This window comes from Labrus bergylta, chromosome 5, assembly GCF_963930695.1.
Source record: "Labrus bergylta chromosome 5, fLabBer1.1, whole genome shotgun sequence".
In the NCBI taxonomy this organism is placed as follows: domain Eukaryota; kingdom Metazoa; phylum Chordata; class Actinopteri; order Labriformes; family Labridae; genus Labrus; species Labrus bergylta.
Window position 1 is genome coordinate 27,775,920 of NC_089199.1, and position 19,859 is coordinate 27,795,778.

The window sequence follows — 19,859 nt, forward strand, 5'->3', positions numbered from 1 at the left end:
CAGGAGAATATCAGGAGCAGTAATCCTGAAATGATCTCGATATGTTCAGGAGTGCATCATGTGAAAACGTCTTTGGATGGCCACACATTCCACAGACACGTCCGTACCTGTTTCTTAGTCCAAGCTCTGAAGGCTCCATTGATGATTTTGGCACCGTGTACCAGATATGGGGCTGGTTGCTTATTTGCTTTATGTAAACCTGCAGAAAAAAGAAATGCAAATGTTATCATTGAATGAAACATGACTTTTAAAATCTCAGAGGTCATACGCTAAAAAAAAAGAAAAAGAAGATGTTCAGTGTGGAGAGCAGAGATTCAACGGGAGCAGACTCAGTGTTGTCTGAGTGTGTTGTTTCAGGGCATTAACGTGTGGGGGGGGGGGGGGGGGGGGTGTAGCCCCCAACAGAGTACAGGTCTGTGTGCACACACGTGTAGATCAGACACACTAAAGCGTGGCACCTTCCACCGGGTTTATCACAAAATCAAAAAATACTGTTTCACTTTCCGACTCACTGCTTCGTTCATGCTTTGCCCCTCACTCTCTTTGTTTACTCCCTAAAAATCTCCTCAATCACTGCCGGGTTTTTTTGGGGGGGAGGAGGGGCCGACTTTAACGGCAGAAAAAAGCAGCGTCCGAAAGGAGATTTAAAACCAAAACAGGAAATTATTAATAACATCAAGAGAAATACCACAGCAGAGGACGGAGACTGAAAGAGATGACCTTGAAGTTAAAAAGAATTATGGTACATTAATGGCAAAGCCTTGTGGGTAAAAAAAAAAAAGAAAAAAGAAGAAGCTGTGCACACACACACACAATACACACACAATACACACACATACACGGGAAAAATGGTGGAAAGATAAACAGCAGGCCCACGCCAGCTGAGCCGTTTAAACACAGGCTCGTAATGGAGCAAGTGATTCTAGCTGGGCCAAACCTTCTGAAGCTAATCATCTGTGAACTGGGCGATTCACCGATTTAATGACTGAAATAATATTAAAGCATCCAGCTCCTCATCTGTGCAGCAGACATGCAGCCACATGCTTAACGTGAAGTGAGGGGTGGAGGGAGAGAGAGAGAGAGAGAGAGAGAGAGAGAGAGAGAGAGAGAGAGAGAGAGAGAGGAAGTGTTTGTGTGTTCTCTGCTCTCGTGCATTCTTCTGCAGAAACAGAAAAGTTAAATAAAGCAAAGAGGTTTACATTCACACAATGAAAATGTAGACGTGTATCTAACTGATGAACGAGTTTACCTTTGAAACGCTCCAGCAGATGTCGCCCCACATACCAGCATGCCGTCTCGAAGTTCGGGAAGGGGGTGAGAGTTTTGACCTTTAGCCGCTTCTCGATTTCGTACGCTCTGAGGAGAAAAGAAAAGGTCGGTGGGATTTGAATCTACGATCAAGTTCTGATCCAGTCCCGTGCTAACGTCTCGACCAGATAAGATCAGAGGAGACATGATGTCATGAACTCCGTGTTGAACGATGAGTCGGCTCATTTTCTGAGATTTAGAGATTTGTGTATTTTTGTAACATATTGACTTTTCCATTCTGTCAGTGAAAACTGGAGTATTTATGAAGAACACAAGTTAACTATTTCTTCATGAATCATTTGATTTTCATTCATTTTATTTATAGATGTAAATACTCAAAGGTCAACCAGATGGAAGAATGAACTCCAGATATTTCCAAAATCCTTCAGCATGTGACAGAAAGAAAACGCTTACATATGTGATTTGTTTATGTCACCTGGTTTAGACTCTCCCGCTCTGTTCTGTTATTATTTAAATGTTTTAAAGGTTTTTTTTTATGCTTTTATGAGAGACAGAACAGTGGAAAGATTCAGGATTAGGGAGAGAGAGAGAGTTGAGGATGACCACGGAGACAGAGGTCGGATTTGAACCCAGGCCGCACACTTAAGAGTGCAACAGACTCCGTACAAGGGGCGTGCAGACACTAACCACTAGGCCACCGGTGCCCCACACTCTGTTCTGTTAATCGTTGAAAAATGTGCCTTCGTATTTGAAGTTGAATATTGTACTCTGAAGGGAGAAAATGTCCTTATGTCCCAGTAAATAAATCCAAATAAAAACATGACTCTCTGCAGCAGGCGTGTGTGTGTGTGTGTGTGTGTGTGTGTGTGTGTGTGTGCGTGTGTGTGTGTCATGAAAACAGGTCGACTCACCTCATCTGCATCTCCACACTCAGGTTGTGGACAAAGTGACCGGAGAACGCCAGGCAGTCCACGGGCGTCAGGATGGCGTTGATCCAACCTGAGGCACAAACGGATTGAAAAAGAAAAAAAGTGAGTGGATACAGATATTTATGTAACGCTTCAGATCAAAAAAAAAGAACAATTTCTATTATAGTTTTTATCCTCCCTTCTTCATCCACGACTTCATTACTAACTGGCTGATGTTTAGTGTTCACATTTTCCCTCCTCATATTTACACTAAAATTATAACTATTATAAGACTATTAAAGTAGTATTATTACAATTATTAGACTATTAAAGTATTATTATTACTAAACAAGAATTATTATTATTAGTTATGATTTCTGAAACCTTTTCATTTTTTCTTTGTTTGTTTATTTCATTTGGCCTCCTGCACCACAGAGTTAGATTAAAGTCAGAACTTTTTATCTTCATGACAGTTCTCCCTCACGTCCATCAAATGTTCAGAGCTCAAACTCGCATTCAAACATCAACCAAAAGATGTTCATTCATCTATAATTATTCAATAAATATATTCAAAAACGCAAAATATATTGCCTAAAAAATAATAATAAAAAGTGGACCACATTTACCCTATATATTTTGTATTTGTGTATATATTTGTTGTACACCTATAGATGTGTGAAACCTGTTTGATATCTATTGTCTGGTTCATTTCAGGTTCCTGGAGCCACAAAGGCCTTTTTCATTTCAAAGGCTGTTGTCCAAATCGTTCACTAAAATAATAAACTAATAGTACGTACTAGTAGAGTAAATACAGTATGCAGTAACCCATGCAAGATCTGCACTATGCCAAAAATACCTAACCCTAACCCAGTGTTTCCCACAATGCAAATGTTGAATGAGATCTGCAGTTTGATAGTAATATGTAGTAGGCGGTTTGGAAAAGAGTCAAACTATAGTTTTCTCGACTCTGACGTCCACTTTGATTGTGTCTGATAACTGACACAATTACCGTAGATTTTTTACACAGCAACTGAAGAAGAGAGTCTTGAAACGTGTTTTTTTTTTAATGCAGTGAGAAAATAAATAATCATCTCTCAGTGTGGTGAATGTTTGTACATCATATCCAGGAGTTATATTAGATACACTTGTGGTATCGTTTTACTGCGTTTGTTTTTAAGATATGAAGAGGTCAAAAAGCTCCGGCAACACTTTATTAACTAATCAGAGCCACACATTTGGCCTTGTGTCCTTCATCAGGGGTCTAATTAGTTAATAAAGTTTATCTTTGTACTACAAGTGCTGCTGCAGCTTTCTGACCTGTTCACTCTTGATGCACTCTGGTGAGTTGTTGAAGTCTTACCAGAATCCCCCACTCTGCGTCTTCTGTTTTCTTAGATATCAAAACTCAACACACATGAAGATTCTGTATTTTAAGACGACTTCTCCTAATGAACCAAATGGTTTGTGGTCTGACTCATGAGTGACCTGAGAGCAGCTCTGACCTGACGGGATGAACAGCGTCTGGCCCTGCTTCAGGATGCATTTGTAACACTTGTCCACCTGGTCGGCGAAGAACATCTCGCTGTTATTGGACGATGATCTCCAGCGCTCGTACAGAGACAGGTTGGCGGAAGTTGGCTTGATCAGGAAGAAGATCTTTTCTCCCTGCAGGAAAAAAAAAAACACAACACGATCAAGACTCCCGGCCATCAGCGTTACCTAGCATCACTTCAACATCAGAAAGTCTCTTCATCTGTAACTCAGTATAAACTGTTTCACATCAGCGGCGGAGCGTTACCGACCTTTAAGACGTGGTACCAGACGGAGGCGCCACCGCACTCGATGTGGAAGTCTGTGTAGCTGTCTTTGACACAGATGAGACAGTATTTGGTGACCTTCGGCTTCCCGAGCAGAGCGTCGTCGGGCCAGTAGTTTTCTACCCACGACAACCGCCGCACGATCTGCGGACTCTCCACGATACTGTTCATCCTGTCCCAGACAAACAAACAAACAAACAAACAAAACACCAAATCAGCACCAGGAGCGTTTTCCCCCCCCCACGCTTTCTTACACGACCTCATGTCCCCCAGCGTCGCCGCGTTACCTCGTGTCAGAGAACTCCAGGTTGATGACGTTTAAGACTTTCTTTCTGTTGGTGCTGTAGTAAAAATCCACAAACTCTTTGAGCTTCATCTTGCTGTCGCTCTGTTTGGTGACATCGACGACGTCCACTCCCACATCGGGACCTGAGACGAGAACAGAGGACACAATGAACATGAACCTGCCTGTAGTCGTGATACTGGAGACACTGTTTGTAGTGAATGATCTCATGACTGAGCACCAGGGCACAGGGAAATGAAAGAACACGTGCGCCCTCTACTGAAACAATACTATAGTTTACATAGAGATGATTTTACAAGTGGGGAAGTCAATGCACCAAAACACAAATATTATATATATAAATATATGATGTAGCTGTTAATATTCTCTGTTTTCTTTTTATGCTCAGGAGAGATTTACAATCACATAAAGGAGCAAAAAAAAAAAAACAGAATGAGGAGAAAGAAAGAAAGGAGTAAAGATGGTCACGTTTGTTAATCATAACCTGGAAAGAGAGAGAGAGAGAGAAAAAGGTTGACGTACAGTCAGGCATCAGACAACATCTGCACAATGCATACATAGTGATGATCAAGTTTATATGTTTTATTTTCTATCGTAACAAAGAGACACACAACTGTAGAGGACATGGAAACCGCATGAAGATAAAAAGGGAGCACACACACACACACACACACACACACACACACACACGATGCAAAGTTGTCCCATGGTGTGCTCTTAGGCACGACTGCCTTGTTTGTGCAAAAATAGTGAGCGAGGAGTGTGCAGATGTGTAACGGCGTAAAAGAATCAAACAGTGTGACAGAAGAAACAAAAGGTGCTCAGTGTCAGGGCCCTCATGGAGGTTTAGACTTCTGATGGACTGCGGCTTTTTGCCCGAGGGTAACAGGAGTGCAATCATAGCAGTCATAATTATAGTAGAAGTAGCAGTCAGGGTGACATCACTCGTGGTAGTAGTCATAGTAGTAGAAGGTGGAGTGATTTAGTAAGTAATCACAGCTATAAAAGCTGCAGCAGCATTACTAATAATTATAGTAGATGTAGAATAGAAAGCCTGCTTCGAGTGATAACAGTCAAAGTTGAGTTTTTAGTGGTTTTATGAGTAATATGAGTAAGAATGGTGGATAAGCACCATTACGCATGCCAGTTAATAAACAGGGGAAGTTTTTGTTTAAGGTGTACTAAGCTAGTCTGTACAGTGAATTACAGAAACAATAACACATTGTGTGTTTCTTTACATGTATGTTCACAGTCTTGATTTTACCTGATGTCATCCTCTGATCCCTCTTTATATTCTATAAAATCTTCTGCTTTTCTTCTTCCTTTTTTTTTTAAAGTTATTCTTTATTAGACAGGACAGTTAAAGAAAAACAGGAAATGTTTGGGAGGAGAGTGTAGGGGGATGGCATGCAGCAAAGGGCAGAGGTCAGATTTGAAGGGACGTAGTATCTAAAGTATCTTCTACTTGTCACTGTATCTTTAAATGACTGTTTTTCACTAATACCCTCATTTTTTTATTTCTGTTGCTTTAATCTGCTTTTACTTGTTTTTGTATCATTTACTGTCTATTTATGCTTTTATCTCTTAACTTATTTTTTTTTTTTTACATTTTCACTGCTCTTAATCTCTTGTCACTATTTCAATCAATCAATCTTCAATCAAGTCCCTTACATTGTTCAGATAGAGCCAATTCTTAACTAATGTTATCTCCAGACGCTTTACAAAAAGAGCAGGTAAAAGACTTTACTCATTGTTATATTTCAAAGACTCAACATGAGCATAGATCATTGGCAAGAAAGAAAAAAACCTCCTTTTAAGAGGCAGAAATCATGAGGGAAACCAGACTCATGATAAACAGCCATCTGCCAATGTGTATTGCTCCTACTGTTTAAGCATCTCTGTATTTTGTTGCCTTCACTCTTTTTATTCTTCTCATTTTTACCTTTTGACTGCTGTGAATTATATATATTTTTTGCTCTCATCCCTATGAATGTTTCTGTCTCTTTCAGTTGCTCACATCATCACATGGTGTTTCTAGGGTTCTTATGATGTTCTTATCATTATGTTGGTTTAGTTGGTTCTGGTATTTGTTGTTTGGGTTCCTCTGTGGTCAGGGTCTTGTGTTGTCTTTGTCTTTTTGCTGTTGTTTCTGTTCTTATTCATTCTTCTAAAGTTGCCTTCAGTAACAGAGGCCAACAGTAGCAGCAGCAGTTGTAGAAAGAATTAGAAATATTGAGTAACAGAATCAACACTATTATCAGCGTTGAAGCGTGCGCCTTACCGACGTAGTTCTCCACATCACTGATGTAGAAGGTGGGGGCCGGCATGGACATGCCCAGGCCGTCTTTCTTCTGAGCCAGGATCGGCTCATTGAAGCCGTTTTCCTCCAGGTAATCCATGGTCAGCTGACTGCCGCTGAGCTTCACCACTACATCGTCAGCACTACAACACACACACACACACACACACACACACACACACACACACACACACACACACACACACACACACACACACACATTTTACTGACTGAAGAAATTAAACGTGAAACTATCTGAGAAGCAGATCTTCATAGATTATATGACAGTGCCCTCTAGTGGAGTAATTACTTCAGTGAGGAATTATTAGAGACAAAGGCTGTAATCAAATATCTGGAGGTCTAATCAATATGAGGAGTCATTTCATTTTCTGCTAATTGAGCTTATTCAATATGCTCCTAATGAACCAGTGTTAAGTCGTGTTAAGTCGTTAAATCGAAGTTTGAATGGTCACTGCTTCTCATCTGGTTATATGTGATGGTGACATGTTTACAGGTTCATTATCAAACATAAGAAAATGATTGTTTACCTCGGGAACGTCCGACTGCGAAGCTCCTTTATGAAAACCTGACTGCCGTTCTGAACCGCTTTGATGTCCGTGCTCTGCCCCGTGTCATGTTTGCTCCAGTTCTTTTTTTTATTTTTCACTGAAGGAAAGCAAACAAAGCGTTATCATACAGACGACACTCTGGGAATCATTGAATTTCATATTCAGACAGAAAACAACACATTTTCCTTAAAGGGCAGGTTTTCTCTCACTCTCTGATTTGTTTTTAGAGTTTCATATCACGCCACAGAAAAAAGCTGGGAAGAAGTGAAACTGTCACATTACCGAGGCAGCTGTTTCACTTTTTCTCAAAAAAAAACAAAAAAAAACAAAAAAACATCTCTGTCAGCAAAAGTCAATAAATCTGCCCTGAGGGGGGGGGGGGGGGGGGGGTGGGGTTCTTACTGGTGGATTTGCCGTGAGTCTTCTCGCAGTTGGGACAGTGATAGATGTCGATATCTGGAGCGTCATCTTCATCCACCTCCACACAGCTGAAAGCACAAGAGAGAGAGAGAGAAGATTCAGTGATGAGGAATGTCACACTAAAGGATCGGTTATTGAGGTTATGTCAAAGTCTGTGATGACTCTCTGATTAAGATAAATGTCACCTCCGCAGTGTCTCACTGAGACTGAGTGTTCTTCATCAAGATGACACAGTTTATACATTCATTTGACAGCAGGGCTGCATTTATTGGTTTTTTATCACTATCAGTTAACCCAGCGATTCCCAAAAGAAAAGTTTAGGAACCACTGACTAAACCCAGCAAATATATTCTCCAATATTTGAAAATAATCAAAAATAAAAATGATTGAAATCTGTGTAAATTGTCCACCAGGCTGAGTTTCTAACGTCACATTTGAGAGTCAGGGAGCAGACTGGTGGTGACTGAAATATAAATTCAGCTGTTAATTAATTAAAAAAAAGTTTTTCAACTCTTCAATGAATCTGTATTTCTGAATGAACTCGTATTGCTTCAGCTGTAACTGAAAGTATCAAAATGTTCCCATAAAACACTTCAAAACAAACAAACAATAAAACACTTCAGCGACAAGAAAAACAAGCAGAGGTTTTATATTTAAACTATGGACAGTACAGCAGAGAGCAGCGCAGCACGCACAGCAGACAGCAGGCTATAAATACCGCTCCGAACATGTTGAGATGTTGTTTATTTAGCTCTCTGATTTACAGCGGGGCCCGCGTCTCTCTTCTTTCTACATCTTTCAAAAGCATCAGAAACATTCAAGAACATTTCAGAGACAAACTTTTCTAAATCAAATGTGATAATGAATGCAGGGAATGTCTCCTTTTACTGATTCATGAGCGCAGTGCAGCACAGACAGTAGTGTTTCAGGAGAGAAACGTTAGCATCCGAATGCTAGTGGAGCAGAAAAACAAGAGGCAGCATTGTGAAGAAGAGATGAAGGAACAAACGGAGAGTGGTCGTCTCTCCTCCCGCTGTTTTCAAACAGCAGCTGTCACGCTCTCTGCACAAGCAAATTCCTCCCATTTGGAGCCGCTGCACCCAAACTCAAACGAACTGGGAGTTTCCCAGAATGCTTCCTTTTCTTTTCTTTTTTTTTTCTTTTTTTTTTCCCCCTGTGTGAACTCCACGGCTTTACTACACCGCCTACTCGCTTTCACTGGAGGCAAACAAATAGAAGAGTGGGTGGGCCTGGAGGAATAGTGGAAATGCCTGTTCATGACATGCAGAACTCAGTGACTTGGAGGGAAACTGAAGTTTGTTGTGAACATTAACACAGGCAGACAAACAGACGCTTCATTGAGCGTGACGTCACCGGCCACTTTTTAATACTCAGAAGCAGAACTCGAGATAAGAAGATAATAAGGAAGACGTGTTATTCCACCAGTGCTATGCCATTACATCTCAAAGTACATGTTCTGGGTTGAGGCCTGTTTTTTTGTTGTTTTTTATCATTTGAAGGCAGGTTTGGTCTTTCAGTCGGGCTTAAAATCTTAACACAGCTCACTTTAAAATAAAGAGCAGCTGTAAAAATGATGTTTGTGTTAAAAACGGGCGGCTGGGGATCAGTGGTAGTCAGCTGTCTCTCAACCGTAAGGTCAAGGGTTCGATCCCCAGTTCCTGCATCTACAAGTCCAATGTGTCCTTGGGCAAGACACTTAACCCCAGATTGTTCCCGCTGCTTAATCGGCACATATAAATGTGTATGAATGGGATTAGTTACTACTGATGGTCTCACTACAGAGCAGCCTCTACCATCAGTGTGTGAATGTGTAGGTGTGACCTGCGGTGTCAGAGCGCTTTGAGTAGTCAGAAGACTTTACAAGCTCAAGTCCATTCACCATTCACCACATCTGTGTAGAATGCAGCACACATCTCTGGGTTTTTAACCGTCTTATTTTAAAAAAAAAGGAGGTGTCGCTCTGAAGTTATTCGCAGAGTGCAAAACTTACGAGGACTTCAACAGAAATCTGCTGCTCACTTTCAACCAAAGGTCATGTTACATCCTGCAGGCCTGATTATATCTGGGGGGTGGGGGGGGGGGGCAGTAATACATCAATCTGAGACAATAGAGCCTCAACAGATGAACATGAAGGAACTTCCAAATGTCATGGACAGTAGAAGGATTTCTATTTTTATGATGCATGAAGCTAAGATCTCATATAAGGTAATCCTTTATTGATACCCAGTGGAGAAAAGGAAGTGTTGCAGCAGTAAAAAAGACAAAAAGAAGAGCATGCATATGAGTGGATAAAATAAGAAAAATATCATGTATGTACAATTATTAATAAGTATAAAGTAAACTATATATGTATTAACTGTCAAACTACACAGGACAGTCAGACATGTTAATAAATGGCAGTCAAGTTAAAGTGACTGTTTATGAGCAAGTGACAATTATCTGATAGAGTATCCCAGGAGAATAACATAATAATACAGTTTATGAGTCAATAAATGTCAGGGATTATGAACAGCAAAGTTGTCATTGTGAGAGCTAGATCATGACTTATTGGTACAAAGATGACCTTGTTTATCTAATGGCACACGGGTACACTCTGAAAAGATCATCACAACAACGCTATAACGTCGAAACGAAAAACAAAATATAGCTGGAGTGAGTTTAATTCTACACATCACATCTCAAAGTCTTTCTATGAACAAACTATGGACATGTGACGATGGACGTGAACTAAGAAATGGAACAAAACAATATTTAAAAGGTGCTCCAAAGATGACACAAGTTTTTGTCCAGGTACAAATTCACCACCCACTCAGTACGTCCAAAGTCATTAAATACTAACCAATGAAACGGGCCACATTTATTTGCAAGGGACGCTACCAGCAGGCTGATTAGCTGATTTAGTCCCGCTTCTGAAAAGTCAAACAGCCAATAATATTTCAGGATTTTTTTGGGGCGCGGTCACAGGGTTGGCCCCCCCCCCCCCCATGGTCACCACAAAGCCGGTGTGTAAAACACTTTTTAAACACGGTGTCGACGACAGACATGACAACTTGTTGAAGTAATTCATAGAGTGTCACGATGTTTGACCTCATGACATGCTCCCACAAACAGAGTGGACACCTCTTTTAAGAAGGAGGTGTATTTTGTGATCATTCTACTGAAGTGTGCAGGCTAATAATCCTGGGTTTGTTAGTGGTGTCTGTAGGGACTGGAGAGGGGCCAGGTCAGCCCACGAGAACTGCTGAGGTACCCTTGAGCAAGGAACCGAAACCCCAAACATCTCTGGCGCGCTCCCTCTCAGTAACAGAGTGTAAACCACAGTTTTCCCTCATAATTCCCCTCAAAAGTAAGGAGCCGTGTCTATCTTTCTATCATCATGACAGTCCTTAGAGGTGAGTCACAGCCTGCAGTGAAGCAGAAAAATTACAAGAAATTGTTCACATCATGATGGGAGAAGAGGTCTTAAGAGGCATTGAATACGTATTAAATCAGAATGAGATACTGACGAACAGTATGAAGCTCTTTGCAGAAGAAATGACACCTACAGGACATGATTACCTCCTACAGGACATCCTACAGGACATGGTTACCTCCTACAGGACATGGTTACCACCTACAGGACATGATTACCTCCTACAGGACATGATTACCTCCTACAGGACATGGTTACCTCCTACAGGACATGGTCACCTCCTACAGGACATGATTACCTCCTACAGGACATCCTACAGGACATGGTCACCTCCTACAGGACATGATTACCTCCTACAGGACATGGTTACCTCCTACAGGACATGGTTACCACCTACAGGACATGGTTACCACCTACAGGACATGATTACCTCCTACAGGACATGGTTACCTCCTACAGGACATGGTTACCTCCTACAGGACATGATTACCTCCTACAGGACATGGTCACCTCCTACAGGACATGGTTACCACCTACAGGACATGATTACCTCCTACAGGACATGGTTACCTCCTACAGGACATGGTTACCTCCTACAGGACATGGTTACCTCCTACAGGACATGGTTACCTCCTACAGGACATGGTCACCTCCTACAGGACATGGTCACCTCCTACAGGACATGGTCACCTCCTACAGGACATGATTACCTCCTACAGGACATGGTTACCTCCTACAGGACATGGTTACCTCCTACAGGACATGGTTACCTCCTACAGGACATGGTTACCACCTACAGGACATGGTTACCACCTACAGGACATGGTTACCTCCTACAGGACATGGTTACCACCTACAGGACATGGTTACCTCCTACAGGACATGGTTACCACCTACAGGACATGATTACCTCCTACAGGACATGGTTACCACCTACAGGACATGGTTACCTCCAACAGGACATGGTTACCTCCTACAGGACATGGTTACCACCTACAGGACATGGTTACCTCCTACAGGACATGGTTACCTCCTACAGGACATGATTACCTCCTACAGGACATGGTTACCTCCTACAGGACATGGTTACCACCTACAGGACATGATTACCTCCTACAGGACATGGTTACCACCTACAGGACATGATTACCTCCTACAGGACATGGTCACCTCCTACAGGACATGGTTACCACCTACAGGACATCCTACAGGACATGGTTACCACCTACAGGACATGGTCACCTCCTACAGGACATGGTTACCTCCTACAGGACATGGTTACCACCTACAGGACATGGTTACCACCTACAGGACATGGTTACCACCTACAGGACATGGTTACCACCTACAGGACATGGTCACCTCCTACAGGACATGGTTACCTCCTACAGGACATGGTTACCACCTACAGGACATGGTTACCACCTACAGGACATGATTACCTCCTACAGGACATGGTTACCACCTACAGGACATGGTTACCTCCTACAGGACATGGTTACCTCCTACAGGACATGGTTACCTCCTACAGGACATGGTCACCTCCTACAGGACATGGTTACCTCCTACAGGACATGGTTACCACCTACAGGACATGGTTACCTCCTACAGGACATGGTTACCACCTACAGGACATGGTTACCACCTACAGGACATGGTTACCTCCTACAGGACATGGTTACCACCTACAGGACATGGTTACCTCCTACAGGACATGGTTACCTCCTACAGGACATGGTTACCTCATGGTAAGTGTTGGGGTCCTGCTCACCTTGAGGTTCTATTCAGCTATACCAACCAGGCACAGGCTGAATTTAGAGTTTTTACAGAAGCCAGTATAAGACTGTAAATCATGCAAAGCTCCTCTGTAGGTTTCACAGACTGACAAGATGAACGGATCTTAACGTCAAGGACAGAAACGATCTGGATCTGTTGACTATGCTGATACAACGTCTGCATAATCAGTGCAGCTCACTCACATTAGCTAACATGTTGTCTACAACCACATGATTAAGCTTTCATTCAAATATTCACAACATGCGGGCTGATCATCTTTTTTTTCCTCTGAGAAATAGCCGGCTAAATCCTTCACACACTCGTCCTCAAACTTGGGGCTCACAGCCCGGCATGCACTCGAAGAGAACATCTGTTGTTGTTGTGGAGATTAGAGGTGATCACACTGACACGGAGAACGAGAACAAAAGGTTTAGCAGGATGATACTCAAGTCGCTGCGGCTACACCACCGTCCACCACCTCCTCTAGTTTAATGTTGTCGATTTCGTTTGTTTCATTTAAAGAAACAGACACGCGTCTTTGTGTGATGTCATCAGTTCACCACCACAGTGTTCAGGCACCCATTTTTTATTCAAGAAAAGTTGTTGTATTCAGTTTAGAAAATATAGCATCGAATTGTTTCACTTCTCCAACTTTCAAATGTCACTACCAAAACCCCACAGTGCACCTTTAATCATCCTGATCTCAACATCCATCAAAAATAATGGTGATTATGATTTTTGCCATAATCGACAAACTGTGGATGATCTGTCTTCACCATTTATAATGAGGTTGGCCTTTCCAGGGGCTAACCCTTTATCCCTTGTTTTAGTTTGTTAAGTGGATTGATACAGAGGCTCGAGCAACTTAGTCAGGATAAGAAGTAACTTCTGTAAAATGCAAATGTATTTCTTCAGTGAAACTGTGAAAACAATTAATTAAGGACGTGTTAACTGAACAAGTAAATGGAAATGAAAAATGTCTGTAAACAATGCAACGAGAAATATAAAACCTTAGAGGATATTACAGAGACTTAATGAGTTTCTGTTACATTTATCTGTTTTACAGTGTAACTCTTCACCAGCACATGTCCTCTTATCATACATGCCAAATAATGTCAGCTGTTACGCCTGCTGCACAAAAAGGGGGTGTCGACATGGGAAGATAAAAATATTCTGAAGAAAAATCAATCAGGCATGTCGGCCACATGATTAGTCACTGTTATCGACACAGCGCAGACATTAGTCATGTTAGTACTGGTACAAGTGGAGGATCAATACTACAAAGACAGCTGATCTGCACTCAGCTGAGTCAGCTTTTACAGCGAGGACACAGCATGTTCAATTTAACTACATCACCCAAAAATATTAAGGACGAAAGCTGTCCAAAGACTTGTACCTTTAGCGGTTACTAAATTCATTAAAGAGGCCATTAGCAGGATAATCCATTTACCAAATCAGAAACCATACAGACTCTGTAATAATAGGCAGAGTTATCGTAAAGTAATCTCGACTTTCTGACCACGAGTATGAACTATGACTATTTTTCATCATCTTGGCAAATGTCAAAGCTTAGCAGTCTACACCTGTGACTAATCTATTGGATGTCTATTGATTGACCCTGGTATTTTCCACAGTGGGAGATTTTTGTTCAAGGTAGCAACTGAACAAAGCTATTCATGAATCAGACTAGAGAAGACAAGAAGACAAGCAGACTCTTCGATTGCTTCCTGGACGGTGGTGAGAGAGATGCGGGTGAACAACATGAAAACAAGACGAAGGTATCAACATGGCAAGTCTAAGAGCGATAACCATGCACTTTTGGACAGAGGAGGAGACAGTTTGTTGTGTCAGCTGAAGGACCTTAACATGTTAAAGTTTATGAATGGAAGGTAAATACGGGATGGCGACTGCTGATTGTAAGGCATTCGATGAAATATCAGGTAAACCAGAAGAAGGTGCAATAGTGACGAGCTGAAAGGGGGCATATCACCACCAAACTTATAGAGCTGGGCATTCTGATGTCAATAAATCAATTCTGCCCGTGTGCTTATATACTGGGGACAGTAGTCCAAGTAAATGGCCTAATCAAGCTTCTATGGCGTAGCGCGACCTAGACGTACCGACTGAACGAGCCAAGAAGCAAATAAGATCAATATTACAATACAACAATGAGTTTCTGTCACCAAAACGCTTGCTCTCTGATTTCTTGGACTGCCAGTTAGTGCCATAAACCTCACAGAGATTTAAAGTAATCCCAAAGACACCAACAACATTCAAAGCAATGATAAATTCAGCGACTAAGTTTGGCTGTATTGGTGTCCGGCGTACAGCCAGCAGGCTCCACCAGTCACTCACAGTGACCATGCCTGTAATTGTATCTTTAGGCTATTTGTTATTATATAGATTATGGAATTGAACAAGGCAGTAAACATGTATGGCTGCTGTTTAAATTAACATTTTAATATGGGGCCAAATTGGGATTTTTTTTCTGCTTTTGGAGCCAGCCTCAAGTGGACACTCCAAGAACTGTGGTTTTTCACAATTCCTTGGTTTCATTTCGTCGACACTGATGATTTCTCCTGGTCAACCACATGGCTATATACAACATGGCTGTGATTATAGTGAAGCTTTCATCATAGAGTAGCAGCAACAGCCAGAACCGAAAACAATATGAGTATGGTAGTGTGGCAGCGGCCTAGAGCTAATCCGCTGACAGTCAGGCTTTGTGAAGTTCAGGTCAAGTCAAGACAGATTCATTTCTAAAGACTGCAACACCAGTCAGAAATGGTACATGCAGTATGTGATCTATTTTTGAAAGCATGTCATTATGTGTAGAATAAATGACTGTTCCATCTCATTATATGTTTCTATCTTCATGTTTCCACATATGTCTGCATGTCATACACCTCTGAATCTCAAGAGTCTGTGTTTGTATCATCATGAGAGGCCTCAGAGGTGAGTCACAGCCTGCAGTGAAGTAGAAAAATGACAAGAAATTGTTTACATCACCATGGGAGAAGAGGTCTTAAGATGCATTGTATACCTATTCAATCTGGAATGAGATACTGCCAAACAGTATGAAGCTAAGGGGGGCTCATGGCACAATATCTAATCTCTTTATATATTGAGCCTGGAAACTGTCGTACTATTCAGTGATATTATTTTTCATTTCCAAGAATCTGACCATTTAGGAATGTTTTTTCTTATACTGATGTTTTTTTAATCCCTGCCTGGACCTGCTTGAGCTAACAGGAGGATAAAAAGGAAAGGATTTTCAAACTGACAGCCCTTTTTCTCAGTGCTGTGCGGTTGGTTTTTGCATGGCAGTTCATAGTTGGTTGGAGTGGTTTGTCTGGTTAATTCTTGTAGCGGATGAGGTTCCAACATGTTAAGCTACTTTCTGGCCCACCCTTCTGCCCTTCAGCTTTTTATTCCCTCTTTCACTTCTTTCCCCCGACCCACCAGGACCTGGGAGGGTCTCCGTGTCACGCCTGCATGAGTCGGGCAATGGGCATGCCTGCGTGAGTCATCTCTGTGTTGTTGACCACATTTTGCTTTTTTGTAAGTCCAGCTAGAATGCTGCAGCTGGAGTATGAGCGGTGCTAGGAACTGGAACATATAGGCCCAATAATGTCTACCTCCAACACGACATACTCAGCTAGACACACAGCAGGTTTCAACTATGAGCTTTCTTCATCATCAAGTCTGTGTTGATTTACCAATAGTGGGTCAAAAGAAAGAAATAGACCTGCCCTCGTAGGTCTCTGGGTCATATTCAGTAACTGAGCAGTTTGTGTGCCTCAAAACCTTTTGCTTTCTTAACAGGTTCCAGGAGCTTGCCTACTTGTTTATCACTCTGAAGTAGGGAGTTGCACATATGTCGTCACCCACAATTAGCCTACTAGTAGTTGTTACTGGGTGGTTTTCCAATAGTGTAGTAGTGGAAATTCATTTGTAATCACAGGTGCATTCAGCAAATTCAAAACTAAAAGCTAAAGTTTTAAAATAAAGAGAGAAAGTGAGAGCAGCAAGGTACAGAAAGAGTCTCATCAAGGTGAGTACATGATAATATTTAAACAATAGGTAACAGCCAGGCAAAGTACATTCAATGATAAACACTAGTCAGGATATATATGTTCAAGGTAACAATCTAAAGTGCAAAAAGCAGAGTGGTAAGTTCAGAGGATACATTAGTTAGTTCAGTGTCTGTGCATCATTTGTTTACAGTCTGATGGAGGCCTGTAAAAAAAGATCTCCTGTATCTTTGTTTTGAACAGTGGGGTGAATTATACTTCAACTGATAATAATCATGTAGCTTCTTTATCAAGTTGATGGCTTGTTAAATAGCTTTTATCAAGTTCTAGCAGCTAACAGATCATTTTTATTATCACTACATGTTATAGCAACAAGTTCCACTGAATGAGCACTGTGTTCCATAAATCAGAGGTTAAAACTTCTGTTTTTTCATTGCAAAATACTGGTAAATAAATAAAGAGACAACAAAATGGTGTTTTGTGTGATTATTTGTAATTTGAATACATCAGATTTCTCTGTTTTGACATTATACACTCCTGAAAATATCGAGATCATTTCAGGAGGACTGCTCCTGATATTCTCCCGACCTGGCTGTTCACATATGCTCCTCACAGCCCGAGATTATCCATGTCAGACGTGAGAGGGGTCGGGGGGTCTCCTGAGGTAAGACTTGGCATAAAAAAGAACGACGAGGAAGTGGCAGACGAAGCAACAGAGTCCGCTATACGACGCTATAATGAGAATATTTCCCTTTGGATCAATGCTTCCCGTAGTTTGACGGAACAGAAAATGTAATACAGCTGTTAAATCACGTGCAGACAGTTACTGCACCGAGCAGAAGTCACAGGATAGAAACGTCATTCCCCCCCTCCCACTGACTCGGAGGAGAATTCTCCGCATAATATCCTGCTAAATTTTCACATCAGCTCACTTGGACTTCATGCAGAAAAAAATACTCGGGTCTGGCAGGAGAGACTGCAGGTTAAGTCAGATTGAAAAATGCAGCTAATCCTCGTGAAATGAAAAGGAGTTTTGCAGGGGTTTTTCTGCAAGTGTGAAAGCCCTATAAGAGAAAGCCATTACAGAAACGTACACACTCAGCACACAACTAAGCACCGCTCATTCCTGGCTGCTGAAAGTGTTGTCAGCTGTAGAGACATTTACAGTGGACAGACACATCAGGGTGATGGAGTTACAACCGTCTGGTTCAACACGACAGTCATCCCCCTAAACTGAGAGGATTGGAGCAGCCTACAAACTGGATATGAGCTGCCCTACGGCTCTATCACCTAAAGGCAGAGAAGTCCCCTCCGATGGATATTTGCCCTGACTCCTGTAATACAATTATCAAAAGGCTGGTGCCAATTATCTATATTTTAGTAAAAACATGTAGCCCTATAAACAGAATGACCTGTTCATTTAACTCACCATATCATTACTTCATGACTTCTCACAGTGGCACTTAAGACATGAGAGCAATGTGAACAGAAGTGAATGATGTGACGACAAAGTTGACAGCAGAATAAAAGAAGAAGAAGGCAGTGGGATATTTTCTGACTGTGGTTAAAAGATGATAACCTAGCATACACTAGGTTAAGACTGGAAGCTAGCGACTAACTACTGGCTATGTGAATCATTTTTCATCAGTGGAGGGGAGGGAGGGGGTGCAACCCATTAGAACAAACGTATACAGTCTTGCCCAACCTGTATAATGGATATAGCAGGTACCGTTTGTCGGCTGCCTGTTTATAGGCAAACATTTGACATCTTTGATGCTGCTATGTTTGTTTTCTAGGAGCCACAAGTTGGACAAGAAAGTGAAGCTAGAGAAGAGAAAGGCCGGCCAACGGCAAGTTACCAAAAGCTGCACAGTTTGTAGGGGTGGCTCATGTCTCAGCGGGAGCGCGAGGAAACCAATAACCCACAGAATGAGATCCTACTTGTGGTGGTACATGACTGGAGCTGTTTATCCATTCCACTAATGATGCTAATAGAGAGTGCGGATTGTAAGAGAAAGCAACCTGTTAAAGACGGATTTATACCTCTGTGTTGAATCTATGCCGTAACATAGGCTACACCATAGGTTTGCGTTTAGAAGCCATATGCACGTAGCCTGACGTGCTAGTCTACAGAAGCAACGCAGACAGCAAGCCGTGTTATTTAGTCTGCAGTTTCCTCTCCTGGCTTACACCATTTGTAAAAAAAAAACATTGGGATACCGAGTCTCACTGTGACGAGAAGATCAATATATCTTCTTTTGTATCATGAACTTCTGTAGGCTAACTAGCAGCCTAAGCTAACAATGCTATCGGGTTGAACACGTCCTTTACATGCCAACGCCGTACTTCCATCTCCTCCAATGTCCACTCTTTTATTCTTTGAAATAATCGCAGTGTAATCAACTGTTGCTTAATATTTAAAATGTCCAACTCCAACAGAACACGGTCAGTTTTAGCCGCCATGGTTTTCTTTTTTAAACAAAGCTGAGAATGAGGCTTAACCAGAAACTGACGATATAACTAGCATAGAAATCTGCCAACAAGCATTTGTAGGCGGAATATCGTAGAGCTACCCAGACACACCAATGCACGAGTATGAAGTGCTCACAACGGTGTAGCTACTGTGTGGATCAGATGCAGAAGTATACCAGGCTTAATGGTAAATAAATACTCCACTCCATACTTAACAACCAGTCGACTCATTAGCCAGGAGTCTTCTGTGAGGACAACAAAAATCCTGAATCCGATGCACTGTCTGCAACAAACAAATCCATGTATATAACAACAAGCCAGCTGCACTGAACACAGACCTCACTACCTGCTAAAAACACTCTGAAAAAACCTTGAGCGTAGACTTCTTGAGTGGTCTGTTAGAACAATATAAACCACTCACAGCATCATAATGTTTGTCTGCCTGGTATTTGCATGAATAAATCCTCCTGGGGCCCCAACAACACAGACAGAGAAGAGACTTTAGGTTCAGTGTCTGAAAGGTGACTTCTAAAAGACAACAAAGCAACCCCACTTTAC

At 41.8% G+C, this 19,859-nt stretch overlaps 1 protein-coding gene across 3 annotated transcripts in view; it reads right to left on the reverse strand.

The window, feature by feature from the left end:
* phf2 (PHD finger protein 2) overlaps positions 1–19,859 on the reverse strand; it is a 38,164-nt gene that overhangs the window by 15,298 nt on the left and 3,007 nt on the right. For all 3 annotated transcript variants that reach the window (XM_020647356.3, XM_065955346.1, XM_065955345.1), the window contains exons 2-10: positions 7,569–7,654; positions 7,146–7,263; positions 6,580–6,740; positions 4,282–4,423; positions 3,980–4,166; positions 3,680–3,842; positions 2,181–2,268; positions 1,250–1,356; positions 108–199 (exon numbers count right to left, since the gene is read on the reverse strand). In XM_020647356.3, coding sequence (XP_020503012.2) covers positions 108–199; positions 1,250–1,356; positions 2,181–2,268; positions 3,680–3,842; positions 3,980–4,166; positions 4,282–4,423; positions 6,580–6,740; positions 7,146–7,263; positions 7,569–7,654 — 1,144 coding nt within the window. The remainder of the gene's footprint in view (positions 1–107; positions 200–1,249; positions 1,357–2,180; positions 2,269–3,679; positions 3,843–3,979; positions 4,167–4,281; positions 4,424–6,579; positions 6,741–7,145; positions 7,264–7,568; positions 7,655–19,859) is intronic.